Here is a 26,534-nt window from a genome sequence, read left to right as displayed (position 1 = left end):
CTGAACATGAAGCGATCCTGAGGCAACCTTTTCCCGAACAAAATGAATATCTAGCTCAAGATGCTTTGTTTTTGGAATGAAGAATAGGATTAGCATTTAATGCAATAGTGCTAATATTGTCACACCATATAATGGGAATGCCACAGCATGGAACCCGAAGTTCTGTGAGCAGAGACTGAATCCATAACAATTCTGAAGTGGCATTAGCTAAGCTTCGATATTCTGCCTCTGTACTAGATCTTGAAACAACAGTTTGCTTCTTCGAACTCCATGATATAGGAGAATTTCCCAAGAACCAACAGAAGCCAGAAGTGGATCTCCGATAATCAATATCATTTCCCCAATCGGCATCACAGTAACCACGAAGAGAAAGAGGTAAGGACGCACTTAAACTAATGCCATAATCTAATGTGCCAGCAAGATATCGAAGAACACGTTTCACAGCTTTCCAATGAGTTAAGAGCGGAGTTTGCATAAATTGACAGACACGATTAACACTGTATGCAATATAAGGTCTAGTGATGGTAAGGTATTGCAGGGCTCCTACAGTGCTTCTATAGAGCGTAACATCCTCAAAAGCCTCACCATCTTTAGAAGAAAGCTTAGCTCCAGTAGACATCGGTGTTGGTAAAAGAGTGGCAAGATTCATTTTAGTTTTGAGTAGCAAGTCTTGAACATACTTGGTTTGTTTGAGCAGCAAAGATTGAGGAGAAGTTTTGACAACTTCAATACCCAAAAAGTATGATAAAATACCAAGATCCTTAAGAGAGAATTGCTTGTTGAGCTGCCAAATGATTTCGGTCACTTGATCTTGATTACTGCCTGTGATGACAATATCGTCAACATAAACAAGAATGTAAATAATAAACTTGGAGGCATGCTTAATAAATAAAGATGAATCAGCTCTGGAATTGATGAATCCGAGAAGATGAAGGGTATGTCGCAGCTTATCAAACCACGCTCTAGGTGCTTGCTTGAGCCCATAAATTGCTTTGTGTAATTTACACACAAGAGGTGTGGAACCAGTTTGAACTTCATACCCCGGAGGCTGCTGTATATACACAGTTTCAGTGAGAGATCCATTCAAGAAGACATTATTAACATCAAGTTGTTTAACAAGCCAACCCCTTGAGATAGCAATAGTTAACACTGTGCGAATTGTCGTTGGTTTGACAACTGGACTAAATGTCTCAGTATAGTCTAAACCTGGTGTTTGTGAGTAACCTTTAGCCACAAGTCTCGCTTTGTGTCGAGCAACAGTCCCATTGGGATTCATTTTGAGCTTGTAAACCCATTTGCAACCGATAACAGGTATATCAGAAGGTAAAGGAACCAATGACCAGGTATGATTATTCATCAATGCTGCATATTCTGAATTCATTGCGTTAACCCAGTCTGGACTTTTCTTAGCCTCCCATACTGTCTGTGGCTCATGAAGAATAGATAAATGAGCAGTAATATTTTTCGGCTTAAACGTTCCAGCTTTAGATCTAGTAATCATATGATGTTCATTTACAGGGACTAAAGAGGAGTTGTCTTGCCCAGTAGGAGCACTCGAATTGCTGGAGTATGTTTCAGAGGTAGAGCTGGAATCGGAAGAAGAAGAAGCAGATGGAATGACAGAAGAAACAGACCGATTGAAGTTAGAGGACAAGGTGGTGGATGGAAAGCTAACATTGTGTGGTAAAGCGGAAGGAAGAAAAAGAGGAACAGTTGAGGAAACAAGTGGTTGAGGAATTGTAGAACCTTCCACAAAATTATGAGCAAAAGGAAATAGGCTTTCATTAAGCCGAACATTTCTGGAGATAAAAAGACGACCATCACTAGTAATGCATTTGTATCCTTTGTATTTGTCACTATAACCAATAAATGTGCATGGTTTTGATCGAAATTCTAGTTTGTGGCAGTTATAGGGACGTAAACACGGAAAACACAAGCATCCAAAAATTCGAAGTATAGAATAATCAGGAACTTTGTTGAACAACTTTGTAAGAGGAATATCTCCAGAAAGCGCGGTAGTGGGAAGCCTATTAATTAGAAACACAGCGGTAAAGAAAGCATCTTCCCAAAAAGAAAGTGGCATAGAAGTATGAGCTAATAGAGTGAGACCAGTTTCGACAATGTGGCGGTGTTTACGTTCAACAACCCCATTTTGTTTGGAAGAATGAGGACAAGAAAATCTATGTTGAATTCCATGAGTGTGAAGAAACGTGGTTAAGGATCGAAATTCACCTCCCCCATCAGTTTGAAGTGCTTTAATTTTGTGATTGAATTGAACATCAATGTATGTGGTGAATGTTTGAAACACGCTGTTGACTTCTGACTTGAGCTTTAAAAAATAGATCCAAGTATAACGAGTGTATGCATCGACAAAGCTAATATAGTATTGACAACCATTTCTAGAGATTGTGTTTGAGGGACCCCATACATCTGCATACACTAGATCAAAAGGGGCAGAAAAGACAGTATGAGAATGCGAAAAAGGGAGTTGGTGGCTTTTTCCTAACTGACAAGAAGAACATAAAGTAAGCTTTTCATTTCTCGAAAAAGGAAGATTACAATGTAGCAACACATTTTTAACAGTAGACATTATAGGGTGGCCTGGCCTAAAATGCCACTGATTTAGGGAATGAATTCCGTCAAGCTCTGATACCAAGTTAGAAAATAAAGATGGAGATAAAAATGGAAATGAATTGCATTGTGATAACAATCACTGATGTTTTTGATCATGCAAATACAAACAAAGCTCTCCCTTATTTATACACTCCTATGGCTATTGCTAATAGACTAGTGATATGTTCCAACCAAAAATAACAAACTAATATTCCTCCACAAGGGATAAACTCTATCCACTAAGTTCTCTCGATTCTTCTTAAACTTGGACCGGATCATCTTGCAACTTTATGGGCTAGCTGAAATAGGTTTGTCAAGAGGTGGGCTTTGTGCTAATTGGGCTTGCTCCTTATCTAATATATATAATTATTAAAATAGACAATTACGCCAAAAGTCAAGTTATTTTAAGTATCTCATATTTAACAATACAGTATAATATAGATATCACAGTAAACCGCAGCAAATTCTATCCCGTGTTATGATCGATCAAAACTTGCCAAGATTAACGTATGAACATAGATTGTTAACAAGCAAATCACAAGACCTCTTCAAGCAAGCGTTAAATTTCCCAAAACCAGCGCAGCAGCACCAATCTAGTACCGCGTTCTCAATGACTTTCCTCTCGTAAAGTTGGCACCTTTCCACCTTTAAACCTGCATTTAATTCCTATTTACTTGTACCCTCCACCCCCATCCCACCAAAACCCCACCAGCACCGACAAATAATAGCCCCTCCATGAATTCACACCATATTAAACAATGCAACGATAAAGGGAAAAAACAGAGTTGAATATCGGAGACAAGACAAGGAGATCAATCTTCTCGATCCCATTTGTTTATATATATATATATTTCCAAATCTTTACCCTTGTCGTCATGGGATGCTCGGCTTCTTGTCCTGCTAATTTTGTGACTCAACACAGGGATCCCTCGGCGAAATGTTCATCTTGTTCACATTGTAATCCGCAGTTGCTGTCTCCTAGTAGCTCTTTCTCGGACCCTTTTGTTAATCCGGTTCCAAGAACTCTCTCTGTTGCCGCCCCTTTGATTTATCATCCACCTGTGAGGAAAGGGGACTCCAATCACTTGGTCTCCCTCACCTCCACCACATATGGTTCTCTTCTGCTCCCAAATCCTAGTTTCAAAAATGATCGGACGGTGCAGACAAAAGGGCCCAACGATCTTGGCGGTTCCGAGGACCCTTTATCCCCAGTCTCAGTTATCAACACTTGGGAGCTTATGAAAGGGCTTGATGAGGATGAGTTCAGTTTTAACATGGTTGAATCCCCCAAGAAGCCTTGTAAAAGAGAGATTGACTGCAGTGAGTTTGTTGAGCAGCCAATGTCTAGGCCTTTGTGGAAGTATCTATCCGAGGAATCATTACTCGCCAAAATGGAGTCAAACGTGGCATCGAGTTATCGTAAGGCATTGCTAGGTAGACAACAAGGATGTCAAAAATACAAATGCAATATTCCGAAGCCCAAAAATGTCGAGTTTTCGGAGTGTGAAAAGAACAGTCCTTTGGTGTTTCAAGATAGGAAGGATTCTTGCCCTTTGTTAGTTTCTGACGATAGGATTGTGTTGTATTACACTAGCTTGAGGGGCATCAGGAAGACTTATGAGGATTGCTGCATGGTTCGGGTGATCTTGAGGGGTTATCGAGTGCGTGTGGACGAGAAAGACATTTCGATGGATCGGTCATATAGGAATGAGTTGCAGGATGCATTGGGAGGGAAGGGAGTGAGCTTGCCACAAGTTTTTGTCAAGGGAAAGAACATTGGTAGTGTGGAGGAGATTAAGCAACTTAACGAGTCAGGGGAGTTGGCAAAGATTTTGGAAGGCTTTTCGGTTATGGATTTGGGGTTCGTGTGCAAGATTTGTGGGGATGTGAGGTTTGTTCCGTGCCCGAATTGCTACGGTAGCCGGAAGGTTTTCGACGAGGAAGAAGGGAAATTGATTTGGTGCCCCGAGTGCAACGAGAATGGGTTGATTCGGTGCTCGCTTTGTTGCTCTTGAGTTCTTCTATTGCACATGAATTTACTTGATGTGTTTGTTTTCTAGGCTATTTCTTGTTTATCCTTTTGTGTGAGAGACTAGTTTAATCCATTCATTCTAAATTTCTAATGTGTATTATTGGAGTTTGGGCGAGCAATAATAATCAGTTGCAACTGTTAATGTGACAAGTTTATTTAAACATAATTGTTATTAGTACACACAACATGTGTATCATAGAAAAACATAAGAATTTTCGTGAGACGGTTTCACGTGTCAATTATATTAGACGAATATTTTAGGTCACTAATAAGAAATTATTAGTTTTTTATGCCAAATATGGATATAGTTGATTCGTAAACAGTCTCACAAAAATCTACTAAAAAAAGAATGATTAATTTTTTATTTTTATTTGAAAAGTTATAAATTTTTGAAATTGAAATAGTATGTGATAAAATAAAATATATGGAAAGATACTATTATAATATTATAAGATAATGCAAATACTTTGAAGTTTGAAGACATGGATGATGTTTAGACAAATGTAAAAATTCTGTAATGACTTCATATAATATAAAGTGCTCTTTTATTATATGTAGTAAAATAATGTTAGAAGTTCAATTTTTGAAAAGGACGATAAAATCGCTTTATTTGGATTTTGATTATTTTTATTAAAACTAAGCTTCAATTTTTTATATTCAATTTCATTAGATTTCTTTAGTTTTTTTCTCAAATAATTTGGATATAAATTAATTTAATTTTTTTTACATTATTGTTGCTATGAATTTATCTCACATGCTTTGTTAATTGTTATCACTATTATTACGTTTTTATTTGAATAATGAATAATAATAATAATATAACGTTTTTATTTGAATAATGAATAATAATATATAAAAATATAAAGAAAACATAAATTTTATTTGAATAATAATAATAATATATAAAAATATAAAGAAAACATAAAATTTCATATATAATAAAATATAAGGAGGCTCGATTTGAAACCTCGGGCCGTCCCCAGTTACACTATAAACCAAAGGCCAAGCATCCTTGACCGTGCCGTAATTCAGTGTCAGTAAGCAGCAATGGATAACGACTGTGAAGAGAACTTGGGGAATTGCCTTAGCAGCTTCGTCGATAATGGCAGCAGCGAGAGCCATATGTACTATTTGGCGCGTAGAACGCTGCTGGAAATGCTTAGAGACCGTGGGTATGCAGTGCCCAGTTCTGAGATCGAGCTCTCTCTTCAAGAATTTCGGGATAGGCATGGGCAGGCGCCTGATGTTGATGCATTGAGGATTTCTGCTCTCCACCGGGATGACCCTTCTCTGAAGGTTGCTGCTTTTTCAAAAAAAAAAAAAAAATTTGCTCGCTTTTTAATCTTTTTGGTTTTTCTTTTTCTTCTATTGGCATTTCTGGAGCTTTGTGTTCCCGCATGTGTTTGAGGATGAAAAAATTCGAATCACCATTGGACTACTAGTAGCTTCAATTAAGCTTCTGCAATGCATATCTAATCTCTTCTTGGTTTTCTTTCTTTAGATGATGATTTTCTTGGGGTTAAAACCTAAACGATCTGTATATTTAACCTCCATCCCTTGTACGTGCATGCGATGCTTGTTCATGAGGGGTTTTGGTTGTTTAAGCTATATTGCACCCAATAATTAATGGGGATCTAAGGTTGTAACTAGTTACAATGGGCTCTTTACGGTATACAAACCTGTGAATCCTAGGTCATTACTATAAGAACTTGGCCTTTTCTTATGCAGATCATTTTTGTCTTCTCATCTAGTCTCTTTCTGTCACTAATTCTAAGTTTTACTTTTGCTGAATGAGTTAATTTTCTCCAAACAAGCTGTTGTGAGTTTGCACAGATTATTAGGACGATTGTATTGAATCTATTGATGTGTGCTGTGTTTTCATTGTAGACTCTGGTTCTATTCTGTGCTCCAAACATAGTTAAAGTCAATGTCATCCGTGCCATTGTAGCTGAGATTGTTAGCAGAGACAGCTTGAATCGGCTGATCTTGGTAGTGCAGAATAAAATAACAAGCCAGGCCTTAAAAGCAGTGGAGCTTATTTCATGCAAAGTGGAAATTTTCCAGGTGAACTTTGCTGTTGGCATTTTGTCTGCTTTCCCTGATTTTGATTTATTTGGTTTGGGTACAAGTTAATTTTTCTGTTGCAAATGCTTAATCTGTTGCCAACATGTCGATACTCATACAATTGATTTCTTTTTGCAAAATAGGAAGCTGAATGCTCACATGTATGTATTGTCTTTTTTATATATAGTGGTCCTGAACTTCAATGCACTTGTAAATTTTGTAAACTTATTATCCGTAAGGATCTAATAATGTACTTTCTATGTCGTGTTTTCCATTTTCTTTTGCTTACACACTTCTTTTGCTTTAGACCATTTTTTCCGATAATTTTGTGGTGGTAATCCTATTGATTCACATAAATATTAGTGTAGCATCTTTTACCTTTATAGATCTGACTTCCTTTGATTTTTGCCATGTTTTTTAGATCTTGAACTTGCTCGTCAACATAACTAAACATGAACTAAAGCCAAAACATCAAGTGCTGACTGATGAAGAGAAAGAAAGTTTGCTAAAGAAGTACAGCGTAGAAGAAAAACAGGTTAGTATTTAGGGTACTGGATAATGTTAGGTTCAATCTTACTGATTTGTAATGTATTCTATATGTATGGAGTGGATTGTTTATTTGTTAATATTCTTGCAGTTGCAGGATTATTGTCCTCTATTATGTATTGTTGAGTACTCACATCTATGAGTATGTTATGCCGCCCACATTTATTGCAAAAAAAACAGGGATATGCAGTGAAAAATGATAATTCTCTTGTATTCTTGGTCCCTCATCTCTAAGAGCAAATTGATAACTGTGAAATGTTCAAATACTCAAATCTTCTTGTGGTAAATGACCCTCTCTTGGCTTTGAAATTTTCATATGTTTATTGATGCATGCGTGTTGCAAAATTTGTCCAACGTATTTTGGGACCAAAACGGCGCTTTGTTATTTCACAACCAGCTGGTCTTCCTTTTCGCATTATGTATTGGTTGACCATTAACATTTGTTCCTTTTATTTTCAGCTTCCACGAATGTCACAGAACGATGCGATAGCTCGTTACTATGGGCTGGAGAAAGGGCAGGTCGTGAAGGTTACTTACAACGGTGAAATTACACAATTACATGTAACATATCGCTGTGTTTGGTGACCTGTCATACCGATTTCGATCAAATATGGATTTTTCCATTTTGTGTACTCGACTGTTGTGGAATTTGGGGAAGTTCATCTTGATTGTCCTTCAGTCTCCAAATTCAGTTTTTTCTTTATCTTGTATTGGAAAAGATGATGTACCTATGGCCAGTTAGTGCTTGATATACTTGTTTTGGAGAGTTGGGGTGCTTCATATATAGTTTTCTAAAGAATGTAAACTTCCACTCCCCAGAACACATCTAGTCGTCTTTGAAATTTTACCTAACTGAAAATTGAGTCATTATGGTCAACTGCACAGGTTAGAGGACTGAATTATTGTTCTTCAACAAAATGTTGTTTCAATCTATTATTTAATATGCCACTGTGATTGATGCATTTTTTAAAATAAAAAACAGAGAGATTCAAGATTGCCATATCGAAAGCCTCCAAAAACATTAGTCACTCTCGGACAGCAAATTACTATCGTCTTCGGCTAAAATTGTGCCGAGTTTATCATTGCTCGGTTGTTGAATGTCTTAATTGCTCTTTGAATGGGAATAGTCACCGTAGATCCACACTCTTCCATAATATCTTTAAAAGCCATGTTTCATTTGGATCATAAGTATGTATTGGTGTACAAAAGTGAATGAAAATGAAATAAGATGTTCTAAACATCTGATATATAGTATTCCACACTTTTTAGAGTAAAATGAATATATGAAGCATTAAAGAGAAAAATCAATCCAAATAATATTATATTTAATAAATTTGGATAAAACTTGACTCAAATCCCCACCATACTTGTTTAATAAATAAATAGGATAATTTAATGATGTCTAGAATATTTTATGTAATAACAGCTAGGATAAAATTATAAGGATTGTTTATTTTTTCTTTAGAGTCATTGCTGCTTGGAAAATTTAAACCTAGTTATGGGGTTTATGCTAGATCCTATCTGAATATGTGAACCACATGACCAGAAATGAAACGGGCCCTTGGAACCTAAGTAAGAGCAATGCCCCTCATGCTAGCATGATCCAAGCAACTTCATCTGTCCCTGCTATGTGTTAATAAAAGTACAGATGCATAAGTCAATTTCATTTAATCCATAAAATTGAATTCTATAATACAGATTTATCCCTCTCTTAAAAGTGAGTAAAACAGGCACAAACAGAAAAAATATCGACAACAGCAGTTGATGCATTTGCTAACAAGGTCAACAACAAACAAGAAGATTCATACAGCAGGTTTCAATCTTTATCTTGTATCAAGTTGTTGATCATATTTACCAGAGGAACAGTGCCCTTGGCCATAATCTCTAACCTAGACGAATTCGAGGCACGTGCGAAAAGTGATATACCAAAGAGTGCGAGCTCCGGAAGAAACAACCTGGACGACAAGAATCCGTGCCAGTAAGGTGGTTCCAAGTCGAAAAAGGCGCTGAAGAACCTTCTGGTGGCATGCAAATCAAGCTTCAGCAGAATATCCATACCGAAACAAAAGAATTCCCTTTGGCGTCTCCTATCTATCGGCCACAAGTCTTTCCAAACCTCCACAGATAATTCATTACCAAGAAGGTTTCGATCTGAATTGAGACATTGAACAATGGCATTGGCAACGACTGGAGCAGCCGCTAGAGTTCTTGCTACCATGTAGCCAGTTGAAGGGCGCACCATCCCGGCCGTACCTCCAATGCCCACTACTCTCTGAGGTAAAACGGGAAGGGCACCCCCCATTGGAATTACACAATGTTCATCTTCTTCAATGTCAGTCACTTTTATACCTAAATGGTTTAACCGAGCCACCATGCGTTCTTGAATATCCTTCATTGCTACTCCTGGACGAGCAACAAGGGACGTTTCTTCCAAGAATATTCTTTGTGAAGAAAAAGGCATAGCATATAGAAAAGTAGGGGTCTTTCTATTCCTTTCCTTCAAATCTTTATTATTGTTGAGATGCGAGTCTCGCCAATCCATGAAAACCATATTATTTATATCAAATGGATGCTCTTCCACTTCAGCTAAAATTCCATAAGCTACTTGATAGCCAGGGTTGTACGGTTTGTCATACTGAACGAGAGATCGGGAAAAACCAGTCGCATCTAGAACCACGGCAGCCTGAATAACAACACCATCATTGCATATCAACAATGATTTGGATTCCTCGTGAATTACTTTGATAACCTTAGCTTGATGAAATTTAACACCGTTTAAAACACATTTCAGCATCATTTTCGATTTCAGCTGTTTCCGGTTAACCCTTCCATATGGCCGATCAAGATCTTTACATGTCTTGTTGTTAATGTACACAACAGCACCAGACCAAGTAGTGTCGAGGCAATCCAACAAATCCATGGCCTCAAATTCATCCACCTAAACACCATAATTATTAGGCCAAATCATTTTGGGAGAAGGATCGATTGAGCAAACCGACAGGCCAGCCTCTGAAACTTGTTGCGCTACCGCGAGTCCTGCTGGACCTCCACCTACAACTGCCAGATCCACCATTAGGCCTTTCGAAGGGTCATACATGGGAAGTTCAAAATCAAGATTTTCCTTCTTGGTCTCAGGCACAAGCTCCAAAAGGGCACTAGAACTGGCTTTCACACAATTTTTTTTGCCGAATTTCACACTGGATTTCTTGGAAACAAACTTAGTTTCGAGTTTCTGAGGTTTCAAAGATGTATAGGTACTAAATTTCTCCGTGAACCCATGAATTGGTTGAAGAAAGTCAAGCTTGTTGTGAGTCTTAAGAAAAGTATCCATATTTAAATATAATAAAAAGCTCGATATTTTTCAAGAAAACGACGAAGGATTCCGCAGTTCTTGAACAACACAAACAGGGGTCTGGATTATTTCCTCGATTTTCAACCTAATCTCGTGTCGGCACCAACACACATAAAAACTCGTTCATTTCTTATGAAACTATACGCTACTCCCGATAGAACGGAAAACTAGAGTAAAATCTCATAATTCACTTACTCGAAAATCAAATGACTGAAGGGAAGAACATGGTAGCATCCTTTACAGAATCCAGCGCAGGTGAAAAGTATGGAGCTTGTGGTGGATTCTGCTCAACCACAGCCAATGCAGAATTGTGCGATATCTCTACGTCTTCGTTTTATTTTACGAACTGCCCATTTGTGTCCATTATAAACCAACTTCAAAAAGCTCGTTTCTGTGAAATTTTGGGAAAGTGTTTTGTAAAAATAAAGATAGCATCATATTTGTTTTATAGAGTAGGGGCAACAAGATGATTTCCATTGAGACTAAAATGATCGTAAATTTAATATACTTTTAGTCAATCGAATCATCTAATGTGAAATATCCATCGAAATTCTCCCACATTTTTTAAAAAATAAAATTTCAAAATATATTTGAGCAATAGAAAAGGAAAAAAGGAAACTGTGTGAAAAAAGAGAAAATTCATCCGACAATTTCATCATTTCCAACGTTTTCACTCATTCAATTTCCTCTCGACACCTCCTTACAAACTCGATACAAACATAAAATGCTTCGGCTCCGAGCCGATTCATTCCGCCGCTCCGTCCATTCCCTCCGCCGTATCCACCACCGTCCCATTCAAACTCCCTATGCTGCTACTCGCTCATTAGCTCCTCGCCCTCGCCCATTTTGCTCTGTCCCCACACCACCATCCTCCACTGATTCCGAACTACGCAAATACATCGGCTACACCATCCTCCTTATCGGGTGCGGCGCCGCCACGTACTACTCTTTCCCATTCCCAGAAAACGCCAAGCACAAGAAAGCCCAACTCTTCCGCTACGCTCCCCTTCCCCCTGACCTCCACACTGTGTCTAACTGGAGTGGGACACATGAGGTTCAGACGCACACTTTTCTGCAGCCCGAGTCATTGGGAGAGCTCGAATCAATAGTCAAAGATTGCAATGAGAAAAAGAAGAAGATTAGGCCTGTTGGATCGGGTCTTTCGCCAAATGGGATTGGGTTAACGCGTGCTGGGATGGTGAACTTAGCTTTGATGGATGGTGTTTTGGATGTGGATAAGAAAACTAGGAGGGTCAGAGTGCAGGCTGGAATAAGGGTTCAGCAGCTTGTGGATGGAATCAAGGAACACGGGCTTACGTTGCAGAATTTTGCGTCGATCAGGGAGCAGCAGATTGGTGGGATTGTTCAGGTTGATTGTTTTGACTTCCCTCTGCTCAAATCTCCTGTAGTAAATGTTATTACTTTGTTGGCAAGGATGTTTGCTGATTCTTCATTGGATTTTTTTTCCTAACATTTTTGTGGATTTTGTTTTTATTTTTGATTTTGTTAATGTTTAGAACGTAGTTGCGCAAAATGTCGTAGCTCAGCTTTCGTATTGTCATTATGCTGCTTCTTGGGTTCTTCTAATTTAGTCCAAAAATGCAGGTGAAAAAAGAGTTCTTTATTCATTTACTTATTAATGCTTGCTCAGGGTTATTTGTTTGGTGGCTGTGCTTGTTTTATTTTCTTTTTCATTTAAATTTCATACTCCACCTGTTCAAGCCAAATCGTTTGACTACATTCTTTATTCCATTCTTGTACGGATAAAGACTGGAAAGTCGGAATTAGTGATTTGAAAATATATCACTTTGTAGGATCCTTTAATCTTTTCACGGATCCTTGGCGCATGTCTTTTGCCCATGCTCATGTCTGATGATGTTGCTTTGTGTTACTTTCGAGCTTTCTAGGACCCTGCATGATGTGTAATTATAATCTTCAGGTTGGCGCACATGGAACAGGTGCTACACTGCCTCCCATTGACGAGCAGGTTATTAGCATGAAACTGGTTACTCCTGCGAAGGGTACAATCGAGGTTTCAAAAGAGAAAGATCCAGAACTCTTCTATCTTGTTCGTTGTGGTTTAGGAGGGCTTGGTGTGGTTGCTGAAGTCACGCTGCAATGTGTGGAGAGGCAGGAGCTTCTTGAGCACACCTATGTATCAAATATGAAGGACTTAAAAAGAAACCACAAGTAATTCCCTTACCCAACTTGGCTGTGCATATATCTATCTATTCCTATAACCTATCAACTCTTTAATTAAAAAATATTTATTTCACTTTAGCCAGATCTTGAATAATTGCATTTTTAAATCTTATTGATGTCAGATGAAGTTTTTCATCATGTAGTCCATTATTTAACCGTGTCCTGGATTTTGCTGCAATATATGAAAAGACAGGAACATCAAATTTTATTGACAGATATTTGTGTGCGAGTCCTGGAAATGGTCTTTCCTTGAATCCAATTTTTTGGAGTTAGTTGAAGATGAAGTTTAAACACCACACATTACTTTTCTGATGGTTAATCTCTTTACAATGTCTTCATTATAGCAGATTTATGACCATGGTTTTAAATTTCTCTCGGATTATCAATATTTCCACATATAGTTTGGATTTCGTGACTAGCGAAACAAAATGTAAATTCCCGTTTAATTTTGCACAAAATTCCAACAAAATTTAGTAATATCCTTGAAATTTTGGAACTTTGGAAATTTTCAAAATTTTGTTGAAATTTGTGATGTCTTTGATTTTCCGATGCAATTTCGTTATATCCTAGAGGAACTAATGACACCAAGTTTGATTCTCATATAAACCCCACGTGAAAATCAAATATATCCTAATTTAATTCAGAATTTCTTCTATATCCATAATTTTTCAATTGTGTTTGAAAATCAAAACTGTAGGTTTTTATTTTTTAAAATTTCTTTTAGATTTTTAAAATTTTACAGTCCCGAACTATACAATAATATTGATATTTAAAATCTCAATAATAAGTAGTTGATGGTGATGGCAACTGTGCATGAACACATTAGATATTTGTACTAGGCCTCACCACTATGTATTATCACTTTTTTCTATTCTCTTCTGACCAATTCTGTGGCTAATGTGTGCTTTAGCAGACAGTTTAGTTCATAGATATTCTAAACGACAGATACCATGCAGTTGTTGCTCAGTTTGTTAGCTGGGATTTATGCTACAGAAATTTAGTTGTGTAACTGGAAAATGCTTGAATTCTGGATTTTTATGAACATTATAGTTTGACAAATTTTCCTTTTGCAGAAAACTTCTTTCGGAAAACAAACACCTCAAGTTCTTGTATATTCCATACACCGACACTGTTGTGGTTGTAACATGTAACCCTCTTTCAAAATGGAAAGGTCCACCAAAGCAGAAACTTAAGTATACTCAGGAAGAAGCAGTACAGCATGTGAGAGACCTCTATCGTGAGTTGCTGAAGAAGTACACGTGAACTCTTTACCTCTTATACTTGCATTATTCTATTAATCAATCCTTTAAATTCACGAAACCAACATAGGAAGCAAATGTAATTTCACATCTTCCATTTTTCTGTGCCTTGCCCGCGCTTATATTTCTTTCACATATAGGACAAAAATATGAAAGATAAAGGTGAAAATGCTGATCATTTCTTGCTTTCATAATCTCGGCTATTTTGTATCTTACAGAAAAGTCGTGACCAATAATCCTGAGGAAAATGATGTGGACATCAATGAGCTTTCATTTACTGAACTGAGAGATAAGCTACTTTCCTTGGATCCTTTCAATAAAGAACATGTGATGAAGATCAATCAAGCAGAGGCTGAATATTGGACAAAGTCAGAGGGGTATAGAGTAGGATGGAGTGACGAAATTTTAGGCTTTGATTGTGGTGGCCAACAGTGGGTTTCTGAAATCTGTTTCCCTGTTGGAACCCTTAAAAAACCAAACATGAGAGATCTGGAATACATAGAACAATTAATGCAGCTTATTGAGAGAGAAAACATACCCGCCCCTGCACCGATCGAGCAGAGATGGACGGCAGGCAGCAAAAGCCTCATGAGTCCAGCTTATAGCTCATCGGAGGACGACATATTCTCATGGGTACCTCTCAATCATAGCCATGTCTGCTCACTTTAATGCTTGAAATGCTTCTATTTCTGCGTGAAAACTTTAATATTTATGTTTCAAGTACTCGCTGAAGTATGTGATATCTTTTGAAGAGGTGAAAATTTTAATATTTGCTACTTGGGTGTGCCCATTAATCGATTTAAAAATATTAAAGCAGAAAACCTTATTTAAATTGTGTTGCACAATTTAATCTGTGACAATATAATATTTACCTTAATATCCGATTGCATTATGTGGTGCAACCTTGCAAAATTGTTATTCAATCTACGATTAGATAAGGTGCCTTCCTGTATAAAATGTTCTTTGAATTTCATTATTCTTTTTTGATAATGTAATTATAAATTGTAATTTTAGATTCTAAACTCTGTAAAACAGGTTGGTATAATTATGTATCTTCCTACAACGGATGCTCGTCAGAGGAAAGAAATCACTGAAGAATTTTTCCACTACAGGAAACTGACTCAGGCAACTCTGTGGGACAAGTATTCTGCCTATGAGCATTGGGCTAAGATTGAGGTACACCACACACACGCATGCGCACACACAAACTTAAACTAAAACTAAAATCTTTGAGTGTCAAATCTGGTCCGAAATTTATTCGAACTATTATTGAAATCCAATGTCCGGTGCTATTATTTTTAAAAGAACTCTCATAATCTGTGGGATTGCAGTAATCGGTCCTACCGTCCTATTATCTTGTGTTGTTGTCTTTGGGCACGACAATCGAAATATGGTTCTTGTGCATCTTTACCATCTAAAAGTTTGAGTTGTACCAATATCATCTGTCATACCATTTTTTACAACAAGATCTCGGTTTCTTATTCTCGATGTTACTTGGTTGCAGGTACCGAAAGACAAAGATGAGCTTGCAGCAATGCAGGCAAGGCTGAGGAAGAAATACCCCGTTGATGCATATAATAAAGCAAGAAGAGAGCTGGATCCCAACCGTATCCTTTCGAACAATATGCTGGAGAAATTGTTTCCTGTAACAGAGACGGCCTTGTGATGAGGACTAATAATCTGTTCGTGGATTCTATACTTTAAGGTCTTTCTTGGCCAAAGATTGATAATATGGTTTTCCCTTTTGATAGTTATTGGAAAGGCACGCTTAAATTAAAGTTGGTATGAACATTACACTGTTAGAAAGAGCATGCAACATTAATCTTCTCATACCCACGAATTGGTGTACCTGAGATGCATTTCCTCTTTTTCTCTAGCTGCCGAAATAGACATTACATGGACTGGATTAAAGGGTCGGTCATCCTAAAATTAGGATTCATTCCGTGCCGCATATATTCACTGGTGGCATGCAAGTGGTAAGTATACATAGTTTTTGCTGTTTTCCCAGTGGTATTGTAACGTCACTGGTTCATATGGTTACTAAAGATGTAGAACTATCAGTAAGATGTGTAAACTGTAAAATTAACATATATGATGAGATCGATATCGATTTAGTTTCTTATGTCAAATATAGTAGTATATTATTTTAGTAACAAAATATATGAGATACTTGTGTGTGATTTATATACTTTGCGTGTTGCCCATTAAGCCTATCAACATTTTTCACATAAAAATAAGAGAGAAGAAAGGTGAATAATTAGAATACATATTTGTTTTCCTTTCTGATTTTGTTATTTCTGCGGATAATTTTACCAATGCTGTATTGTGTACCCATCCACCAACCTGAGCACTGTAATTCATCGATTGATTGTTGTATGATTTAAAACATTTTGGATACACGTAAGTGATGATTACAACTTTTTGTATCAAAATTGACACTCGAGATCCGACAGGTAAAGTTCAAAAAAGAGAATCTCTCCCTTCATCAGGCTTCTATCACATTTTTATACAAACATTCAATCACTCTGTATATTTCATCCGATTGACTGTGGCATCTATCTCCTGAAACAAAGCCATGAAATGTTTCTTCCACTTGTAAGTAACTCCAACCAGGATGCTTCATCAAATTCTTGTCTTTCAATCCATTCCTAACTTCTTCAACATCATCCCATTTTCCCACACGGGCTCGTGCGTTACATAAGAGCGTATAATAGCCGACGTTTTGATTTTCCAACTCGAAAAGCTTTTCACTGGCGTATTCAGAAACTTTTTGGTCTTCATGAACTCTAGCAGCAGCAAGGAGTGCTGCCCATATTCTACTATCTGGTAAAATATGAAGCTTCAGAATAATAGACAAAGCCTCTTTAGTCTTACCAGATCGACCTAATAAATCAACGAGGCAAGTATAATGATCTAAATCAGGCTCGATACTGTTAGCCCCGTTCATGGAAATCAAGATTTCACAGCTTTCAAGCAAGAGGCCCGAGTGGCTACAAGCCGATAATAAACTCAAGAAAGTTACACGATTTGGTTCGATTCCCTCATTCTTCATCTTACGGAAAAGTTCCAATGATTCGTGTCCTAATCCATGCATTCCACAACCCTCTATCATTGATGACCATGTTACAAGATCTTTCACGCGTGTTCTATCAAAAAAAATTCTTGCCGAAGAAATGTTTCCACACTTGACATACATGTTAAGAATGGAAGTCTCGAGGGGTAAAGAATCTTCGTTACAGTCGAGGTGATAATTTCTTGCACAGTAACCGTGAACAACTTTGCCTAACCTTAGAGTGCCCAAGTGCATACACGCAGCAACAAGGCTTCTCAAATTTTCGGTCATGGGCTGAATACCTGCAACTACCATTTGCCGGAACAGATCTACGGCTTCATCAAAATAACCATTTTCAGTCAAAATCGATATCATTGTGCCCCAAGTGTTGGAGTTTCTGTGAGAGACATCTCTGAATAACTGAGATAAGGTTTCAAAATCTGCAGACTTCGCATACAGGTCCAACAAACTACTGCTAAGAATATGATCCAAAAACCCATATTTATAAGCAAGACAATGTAATTGTCTACCTGCATAATGATTTCCAAATTCTGCAAGCCCTGAAATTAGTGTGGTTAATGTTTCTATGCTTGGTTCAACTTCACCCCGCATTGTAGCAAAACAATCTGTCATTCTCAGAGTCTCTCCTCTTGAAGAATACAAAGAAATCATAATATTCCAAGAAACCACGTCCCTTTTAACAATTTCTTTGAAAAGAATTTCAGAATCATCCAGACAGCCAAAATCGGCATACATTTTCAAGATTGAATTTTTCAAGGAACGGTCCAACAAGAATCCACTTTTGACCACATAACCATGAAATTGACTACCTAAAACCACATTAGAACAAGTTTGCATCATCACTATCATTGTGACCACGTTCGGCTCCACCTCTTTTCTCATTTCATTAAACAAAGCAACAGCTCCGACTACATTTCCTTCACAGGCATACCCTGAAATAACCGAAGTCCAAGAAACCAAATCCTTGTATCGCATTTCGTCGAACAGCTTCAAAGCTTTCATAAAACATCCACTCTTCACATGGGCATCAATCATCGTATTGCAGAAATACACATCTGATTCAAATCCCATTCGCATCCCCACACAATGAATCATTTCCGGAAAACGGGCACTACTTTCATCAAGTGACACAACAATTTTAATCAATATAGGAAAGGTGAAACCATCACATGGCACATCCATGCTTCTCATTAATTTAAAAACAAGAAAAGCTGATTCAACGAAACCTGAATTCACATAATCTTGCATCAGAGAATTCCATAAAAAAGAGCCAGCTTCTCTCAGAGACTTAATCAGTGATACAGAACTACCAAAATCATTAAACTGCGTGTACAGAGATATCAACTTTGAAGCAACTGCAGAAAGCAGTTCATGCCCATTGGAGACCACAACAGAAGCATGGATTTGTCGCAGACATTGAAGGCTCCTACAAGAATTCAGAGCCGCAACGGCAGAAGAAGAAAAAGGGTGTGCAAAATCATAAAATTTATGAATCTTCAAGTGATGGGATTTGGATAAAAGCGAAAACGACTTGTGGGCATGATTTGAGGACAAGAAGTGATTCCGGAGGTGATAAAAAGGATTAAATCCATTGAAACGAAGAGAAGGAATGTTGAAGATTTTGAGCAAGAGTAAATTTTTCCGTAGTCTGCTCGATGAAATCAAGGACCAATCTTTTTTGTTTTTTATTATTACTTTAAATGTTTTTGGTGGACAAATTATCTTTTAAATTTTGCATTGACAATAAGGTGAACAAATCGAAAATGATTAAAATTTAAACCAATTGATATTTAAAAGTCTTTTTTAAAAAATGATTATTTTATTGGTATTTATTTAGGTTATCAATTTTTAGGAACAAAAATTTTAGTACAAGGTATATACATTTTAGCAACCAAAATCTTTATTTTTCAATGTCAGTTTTCTTTAGAAAGTATATTTGGACAAGTAGATCTATTGTGATACGGTCTCACGAATCTTTATCTGTGAGACGGATCAACCCTACCGATATTCACAATAAAAAGTAAGTCTCTTAACATAAAAAGTAATATTATATTTTTTCATGTATGACCCAAATAAGATATCTGTTTCATAAATACGAACCGTGAGACCGTTTCACACAAGTTTTTGCCTACTTGAACTTAGTACCGTTAAAACAAGCTGGTGGTGCAGGGCGACCTATAACCCACCGCAACCCGGTATTAGGTGGGACGAGAGCGGGCTAATTCACACTTTGTCGGGTTGGATTTATCAATCACACACACTTATTTTATTTGATAAAAATATGCTGACACAACGAGCTTCGTCAATTATGTGTTGAATTTGTAACTCACAACGCATCTCAATTCACTATTATGTAACACGAGACGGTCCACATTTTGCTTCGTCGAGATTTTACTAACCAAATTTACCTATTTTATGTGGCGGGATGGACCGATAAGATGAGTTTAACTTATTTTGACAGAGCTACTTGAACGAGGAAGTAGAAAAATTAAGAATTACAATGTTTTTTTTTTTTTTTTGTATGGAAAATGTAATGAATTTTAAGTAAAACAACTTCTCTATTGATATTAAACGTGACATGTTTGACCGAAATTGAGCGCTCTCGACGAGCAAATTTTATATAAGTTTTTAAACAATTTGAAGTTCTTCTTCTTGAAAAAAAAACAAACAAACTTTGGACTCATTTAATTGTCTCAAAATACAAAACTTAATATGTTTACATCATCTTATCTGTTTTTTTTTCGTGGTCAGATAATTAAAATTATATTAATTAATTCCGCTTAAACTTCAATTAACCACAATATAAACCTTTGGACCCATCAGAATCAAAATATACTAAACTAGGAGTACTACAAGATCATAATAAACATATTCAAATCAAGACTTAAATATAGAAGATAATTAAACAGGATTCATAACATAAANTATATTTATTTAAGGGTACTTGGGGATATATAAATATATGTATTTATTTAAGGGCACTTGGGGCCTCCTCTCTTGGTCTTCCAGTTATTGTAGCAAGGGCAGAACTGCTTATTTCCATAAGTACCAGCAGGCACACACAGACACTTCCCACAGCATTTCTGGCAGAAGAACATGCATGGCTTCTTGAATGCTGTTTTCGAGCATCTAATCTCGCACCGACCTTCGCATTCTGTCCATCGTTTAATATATATAAAAAATAAATAGTGTGGTACACCAAAATTAAGTCGATCATGAGTCGAGTCGAGTCGAGTCGAGTCGAGTCGAGTCGAGTCGATTGTCTGTTGGAATTATCTACATGCTAAAGGTTTTTTGAACATGTAGCTAGGAGGTGTGAGATGATCGCCGATCATTTATATAGTCTCAACTTGAACGATGATATTCTTGATTTTTTTTTTAAATTTGATTTGTTTTAATACTACATTTAACGATCTTAATTCGAAATTAAGTCGACTCTACAATTTGTATGAGATAGCTAGTTAATTTCAGGCAATATTTTAGGAGAATTCAGTAGCAAGAAATACATGTTTTTACGTACCTTGAGGATGGAGGCTGCCAGGAGTTGTGCCGTACTGATAATTAACACAAATTTTAATGCTGATTAATATTTGATTAATTAAATGATGGATTATTTATTATATTGGTTTTTTAATATACTAAATAATGATTAATTAATCTCACCGTAGGATTGACGATGCCTGCTGGTTGTGGCTGAGGAGCTGGAGAGTAGTCCACCGTTGTAATCGCCTGCAAATTTTTTTTAAAAAAAACTAATGTCGGAAAATAATATTAAAAATTATCAATTTTTTGTGACATTTTTTCGGTATACTTACACGGGTTTCGACATAAAGTAGAAGAAAGCTGAGCAAGAAGAAACAGACCAGCAAGTTGCTTTGATTCTCAAACATTCTGTTGTCTTAAGATAATTCTTCGATGAAAAAACCAAATATGACTCGAAACGGGATGTATTCAACTTAGCTTAGGAATCAAGAAAAATATTGGGAGATCTACGGTATTTAAATAGCTGGATTCCCCATGTATACGTGGTGTAGATATATTGTGGTTTTTTGCATGGAAAGATGGTGCAATAATTGAGCCCGTGACGATGTTTGGCAAAGGCAAACCCTTTGTCTTGATCTGTAGAAGGACCAGCTAGTTTCGTTTGGAGTTTAGTTGGGAAAACTCCTGCAGGGTACTTAGCTATATATCAAAGTGCATGGTGTGTGCATGATAAATCGGAAAATTAGTTTCAGATCGGATAAATTGATATTAATTATATAAATGATTAAATTTATAGATTACGAAGAAGTTTGAAAACAAAAGTCAAAAACTGAAAATCAAGCTATTCCTATCGAGAGGCCTGAGAGTCATCCGACTTGGNTTTTTTTTTTTTTTTTTTTTTTTTTTTTTTTTAGAAATCCATAATTTTGGGGGAATTGATCAAATATAAATTTATTATTCGTCGGTTTTTTCTTAACATATCACAATTTTTTTTTATTTTGAGTCCAATATTTTTTTTTTAATTATTAATCATGACTTTCTTAAACAATTTATTTATGAAATGTATTAATCTTGAGTCCCTTGATAAATTTTTTCTCAATAAAAATTTATTTTTCCTGTGTCAAGCATGAAATAAAAAACTTTTTTTATTACCTAAATTTATTTTATATTGACACAATATAAAACTTATTCTCTTACTCATAAGGGTCGATTTGATATTATTAATGATGATGATTTATTTTCAGAGTTGACATTTTAAAGTGCTCATTAACAAGATAAGCAAAATCTGTGATTGATACAATTAATACCTTAATAAAGAGGATGAATGTTTTTCAAATGCTCACATTGCTTATAAAATCTTGTTGACTATTCCAGTTACAATAACAAGTGGGGAACGAAGTTTCTCAAAGTTAAAGTTCATCGATACTTTTCTTCGATCAACTATGTTATAAGAAAGTTTGAATTGATTGATTATGTTATCAATTAGAAAATATATTACTAAACAGCATGATTAAACATAGTGAATTAATAATTTTAGCTTTAAAACTATAAGATAGAATTGTTTTGTAGTTATCATTTTAGAATGTTTGATATTATATTATTTAATTATAATAGAAATATTTTGACGTTATGGAACTAATAGAATATGAACGCATATTAAAATTTAGGGGTATTTTTTTAAAGTTAGACTCAGACATAAAAATTATTAAAATCGACTCTGGTAAGCAGTGTTTGATAGATAAGTGATTTTAATAAAAACTTTTTATCATAATCACTTTTGTAGAAACAAAAAATCAACATCTAAACATGATCCGACATGGTATTCACATGTGATTCCTAAACGTGAAAATGATAGAAGAGTCCATCACCACATGCATATGAATTCACATGTCCCCATCATTATATACGTATAGCCACGCAAACTGTTGGATCATAGCTTATTTGTGAGGCAAAATTCATCGATGAACCACAGGACAAAAGTGTCTTAAAGTTCCCATATATCCAATTCTCGTGATCGAAACCCATGTTACTTGATCTTCTTTTGGTTGTCTTTTTTAGCTGTACATTTTGAGAAACTCATCGTGTAATTGACAAGTGTCCAAGATTAGAGAGAAGTGGCATCCATGTATTTTGATCGGGTATACATTTAATCTGCGTCAAGTTTTTTTGTTGGTCATATCTTTCAATTTACTATGTTTTCGCCCCAAAAGCTTTTGTATCCAATAAATGCTCTCCAGCTAAGAAACAAATCGTGAATTGCATATTATGAGAAAAAAATGACTTCCTTTGTTAGATTTTCTACAACAAATGAATAATGCGTTCACCACTGCACAATTGAGATGCCCAATACACAGTAACAAACACAGATTTGAGATAATAACCTATCAGCGATAGTAGTTTTGGGGATGTTAGTAGCTGAAAAGAATGATAATACCAAAGTTCATATATCATCCTTTTTGTTCGGTGAGCAGCGTGGTGGCGATAGATCATCAATCCAGTCAGCGTAAATTCGATTAATTTTCTTGGACAGTTTCCATTTCGACGACTTCTTATCTTCTCCAGCTTTCCCTAGAGGAGAACAAACCACCGGATTCCCAGGTGCAGCCATAGATTTGGCTGGGATGGAGCCAGAGTTCGTTATTTGTTCTGTCTCTACACGTGAACCAGAAACCTTCAAATCTGTCAAAGCAGAAACAGTACTTGTCTATCATCATACAAATCTTTGTCCGAAATGGAAAAAAATAAAGAATGCTATACAACAAATAATGCACAAAAATGGTAGCTAATGTTCTGTAGATCAAATACAAAAGACACCGTCAAAAGTACCTACTCATAGTCTTAAAATCACATAACATTGCTACATGCGTTTAAAAGTAACAAGTAAAGATCAATAAAGCTTGGAAACAACCACAAAATATATTAAACTAGAAAACAGGAAGCCGGTTTTTTCTCTTTTACAAAAAAAGAATGTTGTAATTCGAATGGAAACAGCAAAGGTAAGTATATTACTAAGGCATTAACCAAATAATCGAGGTTTGAGTAGACAAAAAACTAGACTTTGTTGTTTTAAGGTGAGAGATCCACTATGCTAAATGTTACTCACAGCGAAGCCATATGTGTCTATAAGGTTCAATTAACCCAAACTGAATGAATATGCACTAGACCGATATATAATTTCTCAAATCAACCGAAGACATAAAAAATGGTCATGGCAAAAATGGCTATAAATTGAACGATCATAATGAGTATCACTTATACCTGATTGGCCATGAGCATAATAGCATCTTTCTCCATATGGACACTGACCAATCTCCCATTTACCGCATATCTTGGTTTTCCAAAGACTCGTTCTTACTCGGTAATTATCCAAGCACCCAGTAACCTGCTTATTTGAATCAGGTTGATTGAAATCGCTGCTGCTCCACAAGGCATCCCTTCTAGTTCCTATGCTTATAACAGAACTCTCCCTCTGCCAAGGCACTTCGGTATCAAAGTTTGAAGGAGCCCGTTCATGGAGGAAGATACATTTCTCCCCATATGGGCACTCACCTCCGTTGCAATATCTCTTGCAAATTTTCGTCCTATTAATCATTCTTTGATCATCATTCCAATTACTCCCAGCACCCCTATCTTTTTCTCGAAGAAGCTCTTGCCAATTCGGAGGGGGCACACGTAAATCCTCAGTACCATGAGCAAAAGTGCAATGCTCGCCATTGCGGCACATGCCATCCATGAATTTAGCACAGATTCGTGTCTTGTAAAATATATGGCTGGTACCATTACTTCCGGTACCATTTGTCTGATTAACTGGCGGCTGGTTTTCAGAGTTTCTTACTCTCTTAAACGGTGGTTGCATATTTTCCGTGAAATATGGAGGCCAAAATCCTCTGGCATCACAAGTAAAAGGTGGCGGCATAAATGAATGTGACATCGTAGGATCCGGAAAACTCATTCAGTTTCTCAACAAATATTTCAACAAAATCCGAGTTCCAAACCGCTTCTCGCAATTTCTGGCCGAAGCAGAACAAAGACGCAAGGTTAGAAGTGTTTATGCCAAGTCATTCACAACAACATTATGATCAACACCACAGAAACGCAAGCAAAACTCAAAGAGTAAAATAAAAGACATGCCCATAAAAGAACTGCTGAAAAATGAAAAATAATAAATCATCAAAAACACAAATTAATGAAATTTAGTTCTGTTTTGTAAAAAAATACCATCGAAATGATTCCAAATCCAACACTTAACGAATGATTTCTGGAAAAAAATAAACCTATCTGATTCGTGGGCAAACAAAATGATGCCAATTCTATGTAAAACACCAAATCTTGCATTGGCCAATCTAGAAACTGCAGACATTCAGACCAGAAATCGGAGACTAAAAATTGGAATAAACAGTTACCATCAGTTGAATAAAAAATGTAAAAATTACATCGAGCCGCAACATTTAAAATAAAAAAGAAACAAAAATCGAGAATTCTCAAACCCGTACTCGATCGAATCATTCAAATAATGCATTTAGGTCGAACCATTTGCATGCAATCATTCAGAAACAAATCATAGAATGGAGAGTTGACAGACCTGAAATTGAGCAGGATCAAATCAAAATTCAGAGAATAAATTCCTCTTTTTAAAATCAGACGTGCAATATTGAAATAAAAATGATAGTTATTGTATGACATGAAAGAGATTCTATACCGATCTTTAATCATTTTTTAAACAATGGCCAATATAAATTATATAACCGAATAGATTAAATGGCGCGCCGCCTTAACGAAACCCTAGATTGATGATTGAATTTTTAAAACCTAAAACCCCAAAACGGCTAAAACCCCAAGAAAACTCGGCTAATTATAAGCGATTCTCATGAGTAAACCGGGTTCGCATCCCATCAATAAAGAATTAGCGAATATTACCCAATATAAATACATTATTAATACTACTCTCTTTTTTAAGTTGAAATATTTAACTAAATATGATAATTTTTGTTATTTTAAAATTAATGATTTTTTATATTTTTTATTAGGTGATATTGTAATTTATATTTGCAAATTTAAAGATATAGATAAATATCTTTATAAGTTTTAAAAAATTATAAAGTGGCTAAAAAATGTTAGCTATAAATAAACTATTAATTCATAATATAATTTTTATAAAATAAAAAATTGAATATGTTTGTAACTTGATATGATATTTTTTATAATTGGAAAATGTGATGTCGATATAAAAAAAATAATTATTTTAAAAACTTCATTTTTCATAATTAGTAGATATGATATTGAGGCGAGTTAAGGACGAGTTTGTCATCGTCTTCATCCTCGCTTGTAGCTAATAGAGAAATCCCTATCCTCAACTTTACGGTGATTAAATCCTCATTCACATCCTCGCTTCAAATACAAATAAGTCCATGAGTATTTTTTTTTAGTATTACTATTATTTTATCATTAATTCTTATTGTTTATAAAATAATGATGATGCTTATTATCATCTCCAGGCCGAGTTTGAAGATGAAGATAATATCTCTACACCCGTTCTAATTTGTTGCGAGGATTTAACAAAATTCTCGAACCCGAACATATATCAAATAACTCGCGCAGAACTTATCTCATTTTAGATTTTTTTTCAAGGGAAATCATCATCCCTAATAACTAGTGCCCTCCCAACACAAATCTCATGATTATGTAAACTCATTGTTGGAAAAATTATAGTTTTTGAAAGGAAATCCCATGAATACATCAAATACGTGCTAAAATTTGGAGCAATGTTGATTTTGGGATGTTTGGTCCTCTTGCTCTTTACTTTATATAACTCGCCTCGAAACTCTTACCGTCTCAATCTTTACTTTATATATGTTTCATATGTATTAGTTTTTTTTTAAAATACATATGTATTAGTTAAGTAGTTATAGA

The 26,534-nt window shown here is 35.9% G+C and overlaps 6 protein-coding genes across 10 annotated transcripts; 3 read left to right on the top strand and 3 right to left on the bottom strand.

Annotated features, from left to right (window-relative positions):
- Positions 1–3,194: 3,194 nt before the first annotated feature.
- Positions 3,195–4,786, top strand: LOC140963358 (uncharacterized protein At3g28850-like). Its single transcript, XM_073422648.1, has one exon. The coding sequence runs from the start codon at positions 3,489–3,491 to the stop codon at positions 4,626–4,628; it is 1,140 nt and encodes a 379-aa protein (XP_073278749.1). The 5' UTR covers positions 3,195–3,488; the 3' UTR covers positions 4,629–4,786.
- Positions 4,787–5,629: 843 nt separating this feature from the next.
- Positions 5,630–8,066, top strand: LOC140962465 (DNA-directed RNA polymerase V subunit 5A). The gene is made up of 4 exons (XM_073421387.1): positions 5,630–5,941; positions 6,533–6,709; positions 7,131–7,244; positions 7,715–8,066. The coding sequence occupies exons 1-4, from the start codon at positions 5,693–5,695 to the stop codon at positions 7,838–7,840; spliced, it is 666 nt and encodes a 221-aa protein (XP_073277488.1). The 5' UTR covers positions 5,630–5,692; the 3' UTR covers positions 7,841–8,066.
- An 838-nt stretch (positions 8,067–8,904) lies between these two features.
- On the bottom strand, positions 8,905–11,017 carry LOC140963496 (lycopene beta cyclase, chloroplastic-like). Its single transcript, XM_073422843.1, is given in 1 exon segment — positions 8,905–11,017. A coding segment is annotated over 1 exon segment (1,515 nt). The 5' UTR covers positions 10,587–11,017; the 3' UTR covers positions 8,905–9,071.
- A 227-nt stretch (positions 11,018–11,244) lies between these two features.
- Positions 11,245–16,197, top strand: LOC140963334 (L-galactono-1,4-lactone dehydrogenase, mitochondrial-like). 3 transcript variants are annotated; one of them, XM_073422625.1, is made up of 6 exons: positions 11,245–11,976; positions 12,547–12,797; positions 13,883–14,062; positions 14,287–14,701; positions 15,104–15,244; positions 15,573–16,197. In XM_073422625.1, the coding sequence occupies exons 1-6, from the start codon at positions 11,332–11,334 to the stop codon at positions 15,732–15,734; spliced, it is 1,794 nt and encodes a 597-aa protein (XP_073278726.1). In that variant the 5' UTR covers positions 11,245–11,331; the 3' UTR covers positions 15,735–16,197. The 3 variants fall into 3 exon arrangements, with proteins under 3 accessions (XP_073278726.1, XP_073278725.1, XP_073278727.1); XM_073422624.1 differs by having other exon boundaries at positions 13,883–14,068; XM_073422626.1 differs by lacking the exon at positions 13,883–14,062.
- A 220-nt stretch (positions 16,198–16,417) lies between these two features.
- Positions 16,418–20,184, bottom strand: LOC140963294 (pentatricopeptide repeat-containing protein At4g19191, mitochondrial-like). Its single transcript, XM_073422577.1, has 2 exons — positions 20,124–20,184; positions 16,418–18,814 (listed from the first exon to the last, which is right to left on the bottom strand). Exons 1-2 carry the CDS (start codon positions 20,182–20,184, stop codon positions 16,554–16,556), a joined length of 2,322 nt encoding a protein of 773 aa, XP_073278678.1. The 3' UTR covers positions 16,418–16,553.
- A 2,674-nt stretch (positions 20,185–22,858) lies between these two features.
- Positions 22,859–25,427, bottom strand: LOC140962374 (zinc finger CCCH domain-containing protein 39-like). 3 transcript variants are annotated; one of them, XM_073421241.1, is made up of 3 exons: positions 25,112–25,427; positions 23,883–24,634; positions 22,859–23,303 (listed from the first exon to the last, which is right to left on the bottom strand). In XM_073421241.1, the coding sequence occupies exons 2-3, from the start codon at positions 24,574–24,576 to the stop codon at positions 23,065–23,067; spliced, it is 933 nt and encodes a 310-aa protein (XP_073277342.1). In that variant the 5' UTR covers positions 24,577–24,634; positions 25,112–25,427; the 3' UTR covers positions 22,859–23,064. The 3 variants fall into 3 exon arrangements, with proteins under 3 accessions (XP_073277342.1, XP_073277343.1, XP_073277341.1); XM_073421242.1 differs by having other exon boundaries at positions 25,118–25,427; XM_073421240.1 differs by having other exon boundaries at positions 25,207–25,427.
- Between the last annotated feature and the right edge of the window lie 1,107 nt (positions 25,428–26,534).

This window comes from Primulina huaijiensis, chromosome 17, assembly GCF_012295235.1.
Source record: "Primulina huaijiensis isolate GDHJ02 chromosome 17, ASM1229523v2, whole genome shotgun sequence".
Lineage (NCBI taxonomy): Eukaryota > Viridiplantae > Streptophyta > Magnoliopsida > Lamiales > Gesneriaceae > Primulina > Primulina huaijiensis.
This window is presented reverse-complemented; position numbering and strand designations above follow the sequence as displayed.